The sequence below is a fragment of the Anoplolepis gracilipes genome, unplaced genomic scaffold, assembly GCF_047496725.1.
Source record: "Anoplolepis gracilipes unplaced genomic scaffold, ASM4749672v1 Contig20, whole genome shotgun sequence".
NCBI lineage: Eukaryota > Metazoa > Arthropoda > Insecta > Hymenoptera > Formicidae > Anoplolepis > Anoplolepis gracilipes.
The window spans coordinates 93,705-110,897 of record NW_027328668.1 but is presented as its reverse complement, the minus strand read 5'-3'; the positions used below and the strand labels follow the sequence as shown (position 1 = coordinate 110,897).

Below are 17,193 nucleotides of genomic sequence, written 5' to 3'. Positions count from 1 at the left end.
GAATCAGAAGACTTAAACATGTTGTCATCATCATCAGCATCTATCGAGCAATCGTATTCTGTATAAGGCATTCGCAATATCTTTCAGTCCAAAAAATGATTTGTAAATAATTATTTGTAAATATATAATTGTAAATATTATACTTTAATTATATTATACTTTATGGACTAGAAAAATATATGAGGCATGAATAGCTGAATTGGAAATCAAACCTAAGACCTTTTATTTTCCGAGCAACTGTTCTAACTACCTGAGCTGTTCAGACCTCATAACTAATGCCATTTAGATAGAGTAATAAACTCATACGACTCCAGAGCGATGTGTGATATTTCCGAAAGGTAAATTTTGTAAGATATACAGAGTGGGCCATTTTAAACAGTACGGTCAATTTTCTCGTAAACTAAGCGACATATCGAAAAATGTTTCAAACAAAAGTTGTATGGTTTCGAAGGGACCATAAAATGGTACCATTGGTTTGACCTTGGATAGTCACTTGAAGGTCACGTGAAGGTTACCTCAATTTTTTTAAATGAAAACCTCTATTTTTTATTACATATTCTTGTAGCTTATCTCGAGAGCTTTACGAAATACTATAATAAAATATTTTTTCATTGAATACTTTTCGAGTTATAAGACTTCAAAGTTGCAATATTTTGACATAAAATACAAGATATCTTGTAAAATATTCATTTCTCGATTATCTTACCTTAATACTTTTATGCACAGAATAATGAGACGAATCAATTGGTGTAATTAAAACACATAATTATGTTAAAGTAAAAATGTGTAACTGCTAGTTGCAAATTCAGATTTTTTCTTAAAGATAACTATGTGTTTTTTTTACACCAATTGATTCAGCTACAAGAATATGTAATAAAAAATGAGGGGTGCCATTTAAAAAAATTGAGGTAACATTCACATGACCTTCAAGTGACTATCCAAGATCAAACCAATGGTACCATTTTATGGTCCCCTCGAAACCATACAACTTTTGTCTGAAATATTTTTCGATATTTCACTTAGTTTACGAAAAAATTGACCGTATTGTTTAAAATGGCCCATCCTGTATATGAAATATGTTGAGATATATATGTTAAGATCTAAAATACGTTACAATAAATACTATAATAAAGTTTTTTTCATTTTATTTTCCACGTTACGAATTTTGAAATTTACAGAACCTTCGCATTTAGAAAATTGCGTGGTTGGGTTGATAAACTATAATACATATTTATAAAAAAGGTCTACAAAAGTTCAATCAAGCTAGTAAATATAAAAAATGTTTGCAAAAGTATCAATCTAAAAACTTCCATAAATCCAGCAATCTTTTATTTATGGCACATTTAATAATGCATTTAAAATAATCATAATTTTGAGAATATATTACATTAAAATTACATTTGAAAAAAGGACTATGGATTGTTATTAAATACCAAATATACTAAATACTTCTTTAAAAATGACGAACTACAAGTCCTGCTCTTTACGTGACATACACGCAGTACATGCACGCGCACACACATACTCGCGCCCACATATGCACACAAGAGATGTATAAACCCGATCGCAACTTTCACGCAATACATTTTGTGTGAGTACCAACAATATTAAAACTTTAAAAATTAATAATTCAAGAAGTTTTCTAATAAAAAAGATTTATGACAAGTGTTTCGAAATCTCGTCCTCAATTATTATAAGAATATGCAATAAAAATTAGAAAATTATATTAAAAAATTCATATTCGAAAATATTTTTACCCGATCTTAAAAACTAAATCCAAAAACAAATTAATATGCTCATTTGATACATTATCTGACACTCAACAACTTTTGTATTTAACATTTTCTATAAAATGTTTAGGTTTCGAAATATTTTGCCGTCCCTTTTTGAACTCTTATATGCAAGGTGTATAATAATCGCTTATATCCAAGAGCGGAAGTAGGAAAATGGTCTATTGTTTTCTGATTTTCTAATAATTAATTCATAATAATGAGAGATTAATTTAAAAACCGATTAATTTCTCCATAAGTATAATGCTTATACTCGTGTTAACTGATAAATTTTTTTAAATTAATTAATTTTTTAAAATTAATTTTTCATTAATTATTGAAAAAATTGCAAAAGCAAAGGATTTTCCTATTCGTTTTAATTCGCTTTACCTGCATATGAAAAGTGATGCAATTATTAATAGACAGCCTCTGTGTATATGTATTGTGTGTATGTGGCTGTGAATGCGCGCGCATATATCCGCTTAGATATCTAAATAAAAATTAGATAATTTATTAGATAGTTTTTAATATCAACTTACTTAAAATATAATACAGGTGTCTTATTTCCATTTGGTCCATTTAATAACCATTCGTTGTTTTGTGCATTTCTTGCATTTGTTGTGCTGTAAGTAAGCATTTATAAAATGTTAAATTCTAAAATATGATTTTTATCAGTATCGCACATTTATCATAAAATCAAATATCTTTCATCTGCATTCGTTATATTATCTAGTTATATTAATAAATAAACAAATAAATTTAAGTTAAATAGCAATTAAGAGCTCTAATTACAATTAAACAATTAATAATAATAAAAATTGACATAAAGAGCAATTAAAATAATGTTCTAAAAACAGGCAATATTTAGTCGCTAAAGGGCTACCGTCGGAATTAAGTATTTTAGTACATACAATTTACAAAAACCAGACTTACTGACAGTTTTTAGAATATTTATATCAGTTTTTAATTTTATATATTATATTTATTTATCGCCCGTTGATAATTTTTTATGCTATGTACTGTTACGTCCGGTGGACTCCATGATTCTTTTCTTTCATAAAAGATCACCAACGAAGATCTGATAAGCGAGACGAGAATTTTAAACCGTAAGATAACAAATGCTAGAAACTGAGCCGTGCATAAACATTCAAAAGGCTCTCTAGCCTACTTAAGAATTTTTAAATAAAACAGTCACCGTAAATTGAGATCGTTGTTTAAAACTTTTAAAAATTGTTTTCTAATACTAAAACCAACAAAAGAATGCAATTTTCAATACACTATGTGTCCCACAAGAACTGAAATCTCAGAATAAAAATTAAAAGAATTTTTTTTGAAAAAAAATATTTTCTAAGAAGGATCATTTAGTCACATATTTTGTTCCAGAGTGCACCACGAGGAGGCAATCTTTTTTACACTCCATATTTTTGTTTTTTTATTTGTTCTTTTTCTTATTTTATTTATTTATTTTTAATTTTTTAATTTTTTTAATTTTTTTAATTTTTTAATTTTTATTTATTTTTTTATTTTTTATTTTAATTTTTTAATCTTTTAAATATGTACATAAAAATATTAATTACATATAAATATATTTTGATTAATATTTTTATGTACATATTTAAAAGATTAAAAAATTAAAATAAAAAATAAAAAAATAATTGAAAATTAAAAAATAAAAAAAATTAAAAAAATTAAAAAATTAAAAATAAATAATTATATTATATGATTCTTCAGAATAATATTTTCTAAGAAGAATCATTTAGTCACATATTTTGTTCCAGAGTGCACCACGAGAAGGCGATCCTTTTTACACTCCATGTTTTTGTTTTTTAATTGTTCTTTTTCTTATTTTTTTATTTATTTTTAATTTTTTAATTTTTTTTATTTTTTTATTTTTTAATTTTTAATTATTTTTTTATTTTTTATTTTAATCTTTTAAATATGTACATAAAAATATTAATCAATTTATTCTGAGATTTCAATTCTTGTGGGAGCCATGGTGTATTGAAAATTGCATTCTTTTGTTGGTTTTAGTATTAGAAAACAATTCAGTAAAAATAAATAGCGCTTAAAACACAGAAACTTTTTCTTCCGTAAACTTATCCTTATTTTTCATTATATGCATCTTTATTTTAGCGCCAAAACTTTTCCCCTCAATTCTGGAAATTCCAGGGTTCATTTTCGTCAAACAGACACTCAATCAAAACGTTTCCAATAGGTTTTACCCGTTCCGCTGAGGGGCGAAAAAAAACGAGGTTTTTTAACATTGTCCTTTGTGTTTCTATGTGAGTGTAATACTACTTGTACAAAAGGGTAAAATAGAACAGTAGATTAGTCGCGTGATGTTGCAATGAACGGTGCGACAATCTGTTTGTGTGACAAGGAGAGTCGCCGAAGGAACAGAGCGAGAACGTATAAGGAGCAAGCAGACAACTAACATAAAAGAGCCCGAAGGCTCGCTGGCGAGGATTTCTATATTTATTGTTTTTCATATCATATATCATCTCACTATAGAAAATAAAACTTTTTTATTTCATATTTTATCAATTTAAAAATAATTTTAATGGTTTAATGAGATTTTTATAATTAAAATGACACCAAATATGATATAAATCGGATGATTTTTAATTAATTAATAATTATAATTATGATTATCTTCCTAATTAAATATTATTCGATTTATGTCGTGTTTGGTGTTATTTTAATCGCAAAAATTTCATTAATCCATTAAAATTATTTTCAAATCGATAAAATGCGAAATAAAAGAGTTTTCTATAGTGAGATATATGATACGAAAAACAATGGATGAAGGAATCCTCGTGAACGAGAACTTCGGAACGCTTTGATGTTGTTCATCTCGCTTACTCCTTATTCGTTCTCTCTCTCGCTTTCGACGATGCACCATTCTCGCAGAGATCTTATCTTATCTATAATATAAACATCTTATAAAATAAAAATTGAAACTTTTATTTCGCATTTTATCGGTTAGAAAATAATTTTAATGGATTAATGAAGTTTTTGTGATTACAATGACACGAAACACGATATAAATTGGATAATATTTAATTAGAAAGATAATCGTAATTATGGCTATTGATTAATTAAAAATTTTCGAGGTAACTGTATTGTACTAAAGTCTCTATATAATTGTTAAGGGGTTATATTACTTTGGCGTGCTGAAAAATAAGGTTTTTTTTTTTAGCAATTTTTTTCTCCAGTACTAATAAAATAATCAAAGTAAAGTTTTTCAGGGTTTATTATATGTGTTTTAAGGTATACAAAAATATTTTTTTATTTTGATTTAAGGTACAAAATGGCATCGTGGCAGTAGGTAACGTGAGAAAATTCGTCTGTAAACGGTGTGCAGGGTAACAATCTCCAGACAGCACCTAGAGAGGTGAAAAAATTTTTTTCATAATCTACATTAGTTTTTCTTTGGAAGTACACACGATTTTTACGATCGATAAACAATTACATTTTTTATAAACAATTTAAGATCGATTTTGTACCAAAAAAAAAAATTAAAATTGATGCCAAATTTGCAAAAATCAATATTTTTTAATAATCGTATGTATTTCCAAAGAAAACCTAATGTAGATTATGAAAAAAATTTTTTCACCCCTCTAGGTGCTGTCTGGAGATTGTTACCCTGCACACCGTTTAGAGACGAACCTTCTCACGTTACCTACTGCCACGACGCCATTTTGTACCTTAACTCAAAATAAAAAATATTTTTGTATACCTTAAAACACATATAATAAACCCTGAAAAACTCTACTTTGATTGCTTTATTAGTAGTGGAAAAAAAATTCCTAAAAAAAGTCTCATTTTTCAGCACGCCAGAGTAGTATAACCCCTTAAGTAAAATTTATTAATCTTTTGTTATATATATTATTAATATCATTTTTATATTATTTTAAAAAATTATTTTTTTAATTATTTTTTCTTTTATGTAATAAAACTGCAAATTTGGTTTTTTTTATTTTTTAATTTTTATTATTTTTCAAATAGAATATTACAACTATTTTAAGACCCTGTTATAATCAATCTCAGGAGTAGAGATAAAAGTAACGATACACGATTTTCACAAACCGTTTGCCTATAAAAGTGCGGAACTATTTTACAAATATTTTCGTTGAATGTTTGATTAGAAAATAAACATACCTAACAGCACACATATTTAAAAGATGTTTATAAGAAATCCATAAAATCTTAAAACATATTTTAATATCCTGTGAATCTCTTATAAACACCTTTTGAACATGTGTGCTGATAAGTTAATACCTAAAAAATAAATAAATAATTAAATAAAAATAAAAAAGATATAAAAATTTAATAAAATGCAAAATCTAAAAATTAATGTGCAAATTGTTACTTTTGTTCCTAAACTTCCCTAATATAACATGATAATAAGTAGGCGATCTATTATTTGTTACTACCAATAGGCGGATAACGGCTATTTGAGACAAAAAATCAGTATATAATTTTTATGGAAATTAAAACTTAAATTTCATAAATATCATTTATTTTATTATTTGTTGAATAAGTTTAACTTAATCATTAGTGCTATATGTAATAACGATGTAATGTACGTTATTATATTTATATATAACAACAATGTAATGTGTGTTATTACATTTATATTTATTGAGAAATTCTAACTAATTGGTAACTTACCAATAAAATTTATGCAATATTATTTCTAATATTCAATTATATCGTAGTTTTATAACATTAATATGATAGTGTTTACTGAGTAAATTTTCAAACATAAGAAAAATATTTTATTATTATTTTAAATAACTTTTCAGAAAACAGTTTATAATACTTTATAAGCATTATTCAATATGTGAGTGTGCGTTTTGTGCATACACGAACGTAGTGCGTGCGTATATGTATATAATTTGTACTCACTTTTCTAAGTTATCAGATCTATGGGGTTTATATATAAAGGCCTCCAATGTTTCTTCACTGCTATTGGATAACTGCGACATACCAGAAAGACTAGAAGAGGACATAAGCTCTTTCGAACGTTTCTTTTCCATCCTTTCTATTACAATAGTATTATTTCTTTTGGTATTGTTTTTTTGAGACATCATGTGTTATCTGAAATAGAAATACAATTAATGAAATACAATAAGAAATGAATAACAAATAGAAGTAATATTTAAATTTTTCACATATAAACAAAAAATATTGAATAAATTTAATTTTTTCTTTCAAAAAGAGACAATAAATATTTATACAATATATGTATATGTATGTCTATTTTAAAGCCAACTATATTGCCAATCAAAGATTTACTGAAAGAGAGATTCATTCATTGTCATAAAAATTTCCCTTTTTTTAGCCTAGATATATTATGTTTAAATATTTAGATGAGTTTTTGAAGCACTAACAATAAGTATATTATATCTAAATTCCTGCATCACAAATATATGTATAGATATTTAAATTTTGTGTGTGTGTACATGAATATGTGTGTGTATGAATTACTTATTTTCCTAAATCATATATCAAATCTACGAGATTTATGTGTACAGATCTTCAATGTTTTTTCATGCTGTGGATAACTGTAATATACCGAATAAAGATTAGAAAAGAAAAAAGAAGATGAAACTCTTTCAAACGCTCCCAAATATCTAAATATATGAAAATAAGTAAAGATTTCACACATGAAATGGACCTATTTATTTAACCTATTTATTCAAATAGTTTGACTGTAGAGGGCAGGTCAGTGTTAATAACAAATAACAGAGTAAAAGACTTTGTACTTTTATGTATTTTTTTAATATAATGACATATCTCATTTATGTATGTACAATAAATTATATTAATACATATTCGGATACTAAGATATTTAATAAATTATTGCTTTATGTGTACTTATCCATTATTATGTTAATGTGATTTATTTCTAATTTAAGATACTTATTTTATAGTAGTTCTCAAAAATAGAAATTTATTTATTTAAAATAATATATATTTAATATAATAAATATTAATATATATTTTAATATTTTACGTTCTGACGGCTCCACGTTTCTTCCTCCCACGTAGGATTAAATGATAATCATCCGATTGGTGATAACAAAAAGTTGCTCGAGATAAGTGGATCGTTCTTGCCACATAATATTCTAAACATTTGAACGCGATGTCCAAATAAATACAGAGAGGGTTGATAATGAGACACTATCAATCTTCTCTGTTATCAAAACCGAACAACAAACACAGCTGCACAAATTCAAGAAATGAACAAATGCAAAGAATAAGAATTTCCTAATTTTCTACAAGCCCATATCAGATCGGGAATTATCACCAATCAACAACAATCAAATAAGGCGGAAAAAGATACTGCCGATCAACAATTTTTAATACGTACTCTCGCCTCACACACCTTCAAGAGTTGATATAAAAAGGGAGACTTTCGGGAACGATGCAGTCGCTACTCACAAGTCATGTACCATTCACCATTCATAATTCACAAATCACAAGTCACAATTCTTTTCTGAGTTTATGAGTTTGTCACTCAATTCGCGGCTGGAGTTAGTGTCAGTGAAACCAAAGCTTCAACCCCCATCGGCTCACTCTCTCGAACGGCTACAACAAACTGACTTTTCCTGCTAATTCTCCAAAGCTCTAAGAATCAGCTAAGGTAGTAAGTTGACTCTTAATTATTTTAGTTTATCTCTTTTACTCTCAAACATCGCATTCTTATTTCTCCTAATTATCGCGAAAGTCCCAAAAGTAAACTCAAGTCGCATTTTCCACGACCCAATCGAGAATTATATATATATATATATATATATATATATTTAATATATATTTAATATAATAAATTATAAATTAATAAAGGTTAATTTTTAGACTGTAAAAATATTCGAACAAAAAATATATTTTGTGATTCATTTTGATAAATACAACTATAACATATCTCAATATGCTAGTTTTACTTAAATATTTATTGATAGTACATTAATATAGATTAATTACAATAATAAATGGGATGCAAAAGCAAAAATAATATAACAATTTTTTATACCCAAAATGAAAATCATATAAAAAAATTTGCAATTTACTAAATTTAAGTAAGAATATGGTAGTAAACATTATTAAAAAATATTTATAAGAATCGTATTGAATCAATTTTTTAGAAAAAGGAATCAAAATTGCTTAATTTATGAGATAATATTATGTAAAAAAGATTAAATGCTCCTGGAATAAATAGTCTTAATTTGATCATAGAAATATTTGAAGAAAGTAAATGATACAATTTGCCGAGCATTGAAAGAAAGTTACAAGTAGAATAATTTACAAAAAAAACTATTCATAAATGAAAAAAATAAAAAAGAATTAAATATTGCATGACTTGATTCTTAAAGGATTATAATATGATTAAATGTGTTTCAAAACAAATTCACATAATAAAATGTTCTTTATGTGATAAGTAACAATTGCGCACGTAACAATATATAATGTATGAGAGAACGGAAATTACCGTGTAAGTATTGCCATTGATTCATGCATTGATGCAAAATAGAAAGTGCGAGATCAGGTGCGCTCGTCATAGAATATAGAGTGGAAAAAGTAGAACAGAGTGTCAACGAAAGTAATCACAATTGAATAGCAATTTTAATTGCTGGACGATTGCGATTGAAAGTTCTAAGAGAAAGAGATTTTGAAACCGTTTGACTTCTACAAATATAACTGTATATTATCGATCGTTCTTATAAAAGACCAGAAAAAGAGAGAGACGTTTTGATGAAGGCTTTTATGGAAAACATCATAATATGCACATGTTATCTACATGTGCTAGAAAATCATGTCGAATATAACGCACAATATTGTTAAATTAAAAAAATATCGAAGGTTCTCTTTACGGAGTTGTCGAAAAAGTGGTTTTCCTACTATCTAATACTGAGATGAATAGAAAAGTAAGTATAAATTCTTTAGAATTCTTTAGAATTAAAAATAAAACATGTATTTTTTTATTGGAAATTTTATTGGTAATTTAGCGATTCTTCCGAAAATGGCCATGCTCCGATTCCGTTCAAATTTTCTAAATAGGTTCTTTTTAGATAGAAATAAAGTATCCTAGAAGGATTTTTACCGACTCAAAGTTTAACCAATTTTACAAAGCATTTTTCATATTTTTTAAAATATATCTTACAGTAATTTAAATCGTTATATACAGGGTGTCCGGTAATTCGTAAAAAATCTCTCGTACAGATAGAGCGGATTAAATTGAGCAAAAAAGTCCTTTACTATTTTGCGATTTTCGCAATAATTATTGAGAAATTAATTAAAAAATACCCACCAATTCGCGCCAATATATTAGCACTCTGCGAAAAGACAACCCGCTGTCACGCGGTCGCTAAGAACACAACGAAAAGAGACAGCCCGCTGTCACGCGGTCGCTAGAAGCACAGCGAGAAGAGACAGCCCACTGTTACACAGTTACTATGCATATGACTAGCAACTGCGTGACAGCGGGCTGGCTTTTCTCGCCACGTGCTAATACACGAATTGGTCGATATTTTTTAATTAATTCCTCAATAAATATTCCAAAAATCGTAAAACGATGCAGAACTTTTTTGCTCAGTTTGATCCGCCCTATCTGTACACGAGAGATTTTTTACATATTACCGGACATCTTGTATATTATCAAATACGCCATCTAAAATAATCACCAAAAAATTGTATATAGAATAGACATTTATTATTATTGACATTAACAAAAAGTACATGCTAGAAAAGAACGTTTAGAGCTTCACCCCGCTCCCGTGCCCTCTCATATAAAAAAAGAAATAACAAAACTTGAAAGTGCAAAAACTATCAAAGCTGACCGTATTGCATGGAAGTTGAAATGTAAAATTGTTCTTGAAGAATACACACAAACATACACATTTCGTAATATATATATATTCATGATGTGCGAAAATTATATGTAATAATTCGTATTATGTACTGCTGTAATATTATGATCATATTTACCAGATTTATAACATCGAAAATAATCCAAACGTCTTTTTCCTTCAATATAAACCATCTTTTGTTTATGAATTTTACATAATTTTTCAGTGGGGATTAATTGTATTTCTCTAAGCCATTCAATTGTTCTTTGATGATCACTTAATTTCTTCATAAGATAAAATAAATTTATACAATCTATTTTAAATGATATAAACGTTTGTACACGACATTCGTTGTCGAACAACTACTTTACAATATTACAAACCAAAATAACTCATTAACGATAAACACAAATATTAACATACATAACTGATAGTCCAGGATATAGCCGTATCATGTCAGGACAAACACCTACCGTACATAGAAATGAAAGCAAGTCTGCTCTAAATAAGCATTTTACAAAACATGATGTCCGAAAATTACATGTAATTTATAAAACTTTTTTTGTTTGTAACATTCGAATAAACACCGAATGATAGCTAAAACATTTTAGTAGTTACTCAAGAAAGTAACCGTATCCATATACATCAAAATGAACATCATTGTAATGTTCTATATTAATATGTATAAAAATACAAAAAAATGATAAAAACTGTTACTTAATCTTTGAGTCGATAAAAATCCTTCTAGAGTACCTCTTTTCTAATTTATGAAATCTCCCTTAATATACAAAATTACAGCTGTTCTTCCAAAAACCATGTTCCGATTCCATTCAAATTTTGTAAATAGGTTCTTTTCTAAAAAGAACCACAGCTGGTAATTTTGTATATTAAGGGAGATTTCATAAATTTCAACGACCAAAATATGTTGTCAAAGTTCCTAATCCTGAATAACATTCAAAAGATTTAAACTGTCAGTTGTTGCTTATTAAAAAGTTATTAAAAATTTAAAAAAACAGTTTTAAATGTGATAATCTGAATTTTTCCAAGCATAAATTTTATATTAATTTAAACATTGAAGTGAATGCGTGGACAGAGGAGAGACGGAGCCCTTTCCCTTATACTCCCCCCGCCCCAAAAAAAAGAACTAATCAAATCAAGATCTAACTTTTATTAAAAAACAATACTAAATTTAGATTAGGTTCAAATTTCTCATAAGAGTATAGAGGGAAAGGCAAAACCTCTTTCCCACTCATTATTGACTTTTTGTAATGACTATACAGATAATAATTCAAAGTATAATTATCACAGATGTGTTATTGTTTAAATATTGTATGATTTCACATAGATTCACACAACTTTATATGCAATGCAAGTCTTCTACATTAAATATGGCAAATATATGTATATAAAAATAATAAATACATGTTATTAATAAATGTTATAATTTATTTGATATCATTGTTATTGTTAATTGGATAAGTTTGTTTCATAATTTCAAAAACCATATGTGCAGTGTATATATATAAGCTTTCGCGTAAAACGATACAATTCTTGATTTAATCTATACTTTAAAAAGATAAGGGATATACATCTATGTATTATTCTAATCTGAAAAATATTTGTGATATATTAATAAACTTCTAAAAAAACGTAGCTTAGCTTAAATAAATCAAAGCAATAAATTATTTTATAATTCTACAAGAATTTATCTTGATAACATTTATTTCTGTAATATATTCTGTAATATTTATAATTTTATAAGGATTATTAATTGATTAAATTAAAGAAAACATGGAACAAATTTAAAATTTGAATTAAAAAAATAAAAGATTGGCATGTTGTATAACATATATTATGATAAATAACATTTTTTATTAGATAAACTATTGTATATATTTATGTTATATATATTGTATCGTATGTATGTGTACATACAACACAATATAAATCTACACAATATAAACATACATAAAATAAATGGCGCACGCGTAGCGCGCGCTTATAATATTCTAGTCCACTAAAATTCTCAACTCATCATTATTTTTGCTACGTTCGGAAACCCGAGTGTGTTCTGTCTTTGTTCAGTCTTCAGTAACAAAGATACAATGACTACTTTTACACACGAGGAGAGGTGTTTCTGAACTCAGTCCTGAAGGGTCGACAACAAAGAGTAAAGAGAAACAGGAGGGAATGTATCGGTGGTGGGGGCTAGCCAAATCGCTGACGGAAGCCGCCATCTTGAGTGTCCACTTTTTTGACGCTTATTAGCATCGTCTGCTGCTGTTGTCAGAAAGACACATGCGCGTATTATTTTGCACAATTATTAATTCTAAAAAAAATAGTGAAATAAAATTATGGTGCATTGTCAGGCCTATGGCATAACTACAACAGCGCGAAATTATGGAATAACATTTCATCGGTTAGTAATTGTTATCAATATAATAACAAGAATTTAATGTTTTGAAGGTTATGTTTTATTTAGATATACTATTTAAGGGACAGTAAACAATGTGTTAAAATTTCAATATTATTAATATATATTATTTTATTTGTTGCATATTAAAATTATATATTTCAATTTAATCTTATTGAGTTGATTTTTTAAAAATATAAAGTATATTCCATATTTATATTTAAAACTTTGTTCTTCCAGCATCTCCGAAAAGCCATTCAATTTTGGCGCCCATAAGCAGCCATTTTGAGTGTCCACTTTCATACTGGTATATATAGGCATTTCCGTCCGTTTAGCTCGAGCCATATGCTCCCTCCTGTTTCTTTTTACTCTTTTTACTCTTTGGTCGACAGCAGGAACTGTGGAGATTCCTATCGGCCGGCTGTGAACTACAGTTTTGCAAGAACATTATTAAAAATTCAAAAAGAATCTTAAGGATCGACACTGTGGAGACTCCTATCGGCCGGCTGCGAACTACAGATTCGTTTTTGTCGTTACAGCTACAATTGAGAGAAAATCGCAATAAAATTATAATATTTTTAATCAGCAACATTGTCTGCAGGTTTCTAAAGAGCGATTTTTTGAAAAAAAAGTCAAAATAAAATTTTCAAAAATGTGCTGCTGACCGCGGATCAGATGTAGCTGCTTCTTGAATTCGAATTCAATTTATTATAAATTTTTAAGAGTCAAATTATAAAATCCGGCTCTTTAGGAACCTTCCAATTTTTATAAAGAATATATTAAAACAAAATTCATAAAGAAATATAACGTTTTCGAGGCTACATACGAAAAATACGAATATCGTTATCTATACCTAAAATACAGCTAACAAATCGATGATGGTAGTACCGCTTGCTAAGGAGAGACAATGAAAGACAATAACGTCGTCTTTGTCTCTCTTGAAATGCAATGATGTTTGTACGTATACAGACATACACCAATACATTGAATAAGAATTCATTTCTCAATGTTGGTGACAGTGACGCTGGAATTTTCTCGCCGGTTTTGTCGACCCTTAATAAAATTGTGTTATTCGTAATCAGTAGGACCGTCCGCAGGTCACTACAGAGCGATTTTTTGAGAAAGAGGTCGAAATAAAATTTCCAAATATCGTGCTACTGACTGCCAGTTATCATGGGTCAGGTGTAGCTGCTCCTTGAATTCGAATTCAATTTATTATAAATTTTTCAGAGTCAAAATGTAAAATACAATCTGACTCTGTAGCGACCTGCGTTATTATATAAAGAATACATAAAAAAAGTTTCACGAAGAAATATAATTTCTTTATAAATATTGTCGATGCGGATATCGGTATCTGCACCGAAAATACAGTTAACGAATCGGTGTTGGTAGCACCGCTTGCTGAGGAGAGATAATGAGAGACAATAATGTCTTGAAATGCAATGACATTGTGCGTGTACAGACATACACTAATACATTGAATGATAATTCATTTCTCAATGTTGGTGACAGTGATGCTGAAATTTTCTCGTCGGTCCTGTCGACCCTTATAACTTTTTGGGATTATCCATATGACTTATTTTCAAGGCTTATATTTGCTGATCAAAGATTTTCAAACCACTATAACAGCACACGTGTTCAAAAGATGTTTATAAAAGATCCACAGGATATTAAAACATGTTTTAACATTCTATGGGTCTCTTATAAACATCTTTTGAACATGTGTGCTGTTAGGACAATACCATGTTATCTACTCGTTAACTTCTTTGAATAACATATAGATTTTGCATATTATTCTGGCAGCATTTGAATCCATGTTTAAACTCATAAAATTATGCATTTTCATTACCATTCAATATTAACTTTTTATTTTTATTTTTCTATTTAGCATTAAGTTGAGAGAAGAAATAATCAAGTGTTGTCCTGCAATGAGATTTAATTTAAGACATTATTTGCACATTTTGCTGGCAATTTTTAATATTAAGACCGTAATCACTTTCATTATGATGTATCTATATATCTGTTGATATATTATGATATACGTATATATGTATATATATATATATGTGTATATATTAGCTAATTATTATAATATATAACAATTTAAAAAATATACTGCAATATAATTTTTATTAAAATATTTTTAAAGAAATTTACATAAGCAACTAAAAATAACTTGTTTAAAAATAGATAGACAAGATAAAAAAAGTTTGTTAAAAATAACTTTGTTAAAAAATAACTAACTTAAAGATAAGAAGTTAATTCAAATTTTAACTATTTAAGCTATCCAAGTATCCAAATATGTGTTTACACTTACATTTATAAGCGATTTAAAATTTACTTAATTTTTAAATTTTATTCTGTTTTTGTTATGTTTTCATTTTACTCGTGAATTCTTTGGTAAAACTCTGACTAGGCTTCCATATGTAAACTGATTTTGATGATATTTTATATGTACGCAGTACTTACTAAATATAATTCATATACCTAGTACTTACTAAATGTAGTCGAATGACACAAGTCTAAATGTACGAAAATATATAATTTTTGAGATATTCAAATTTTAATTATCTAGCTAAAAATAATTAAAAAAAATTTTTTCGTATAAAAAAATGAATTACATTTCAAAAATATTTTAAATATTTGAAATGTTTCATTTTATTAATATGTTACAAGACTAAAAAGACCAACGTGTCAAAATATTATAAATATTATTAGCGAGGAAAAAAACAAAAAATCGAAAAAGCTCATTTTTTTACGTTTTTAAATATAATCAGCAGATCGGACTCTATAATAGCACTTGATAACACTTAAACACTAACCTAATTTAATCTAAACGTATGCTAAATAAAACAAAATCTATAATTATCTGATTTTACGTGGGTTTGTAACTTTCCAGGCGAAGCAAGGTCGAACCTATATCGCCCAGTGCAAAACGAGATTCATAATTATATGATTCCATCTGGGTTTGCAATTTACCGCGCAAAGCGAGGTCCAACTCATATTGTCTTGTGCTTCGAATGCGAACAAGATCTATAAAATAATCTTATATAGTTTTACCTTAACCGCGGACGGATAAAATATGTTTTTTCAATTTCTTATTTTTTGTGATAATAATATTTTAGTACGTTGTTGTTTATAATCTTATAACACATTAATAAAACATTTCAGCAAAATATTTTAAATTTTAACCTTTTTTTCTACAAAAATCTTAAAAATTGTTTATTTAATTAGATAATTTAAAAATTTCGAATATCTTGGAAACTATGCGTTTGCATTTGTGCACATTCGACTACATTTTGTAAGTACTACATGTCTATAAAATTTCATCAAAATCGGACGTGCGTAAAATCTACTCAAAAATTAACTCTTCAAAAAAGGATATAAGATCAATGCAGTTAATCAAGAAATTAATTTAATTGTTCTATTAATTATAATCGATTCTAAATGAATCAGAATTTCTTTATTTCTTGTATAGTATATTTAAGGGATGTGTAATTTAAAATTATTTCTATGTAAATTTACAGTAATCTAAAATAACCTTCATATCGAAGTAAAAAATGAAAACTTGAAACACTTCAGAGTCACATTAAGATACATATTTTATCATACAACTATTAATTATTTTTCTTAAATAAAGAAAAAAGATTAGTTTACATATACATGCAATATACATATATATAATATTTCTAAACATGTGTAAAAAATGTAGGAGGATTCTTTGAATAGTTTCTTGAAGAAAAGTTCATATACATCAATGTCCTAAATGATAGTTTTCGAGTAACAGAGTGTACAAAGTTAAAAAAATAAGACTTGAAAAAATCTATTGTGATAAAAATTAAATAAAATTAAAATTATAGGAGTTGTTGGAAATGATCACAGATATGGTGCATGAAAATTCTCTTTCTCATTGATTGACGAATACGTTCAAAAATATCAGATGTATTACGGATTGTTTTACATGATGATTTTACATGATCACATACTATGTGATTTCTTAAATCTTCAATATTTTCAATCGGGATGTTTAGGTATAGCTAAGAAAAGCTAAGCATTTAAAATGTTACATCTAAAAAAAACTAAGAATTTAAAATGACTTTTTAAAGAAATTTAAAATGGCTTTTTAGAGAAAAAAAGCATTTAATTTTGAGGACCGAGA

General features: G+C 27.2%; 1 protein-coding gene across 4 annotated transcripts in view; it reads right to left on the bottom strand.

Moving 5' to 3' along the window:
* Window positions 1–17,193, bottom strand: part of LOC140675663 (tubulin polyglutamylase TTLL5-like) — a 59,219-nt gene that overhangs the window by 32,723 nt on the left and 9,303 nt on the right. For all 4 annotated transcript variants that reach the window (XR_012048425.1, XM_072910272.1, XM_072910273.1 and 1 more), the window contains exons 2-3: window positions 6,681–6,872; window positions 2,309–2,392 (exon numbers count right to left, since the gene is read on the bottom strand). Coding sequence is in view for 3 of the 4 variants with exons in the window: in XM_072910272.1 (XP_072766373.1) it covers window positions 2,309–2,392; window positions 6,681–6,865 (269 nt within the window). In the remaining variant the exon portion in view is untranslated. The remainder of the gene's footprint in view (window positions 1–2,308; window positions 2,393–6,680; window positions 6,873–17,193) is intronic.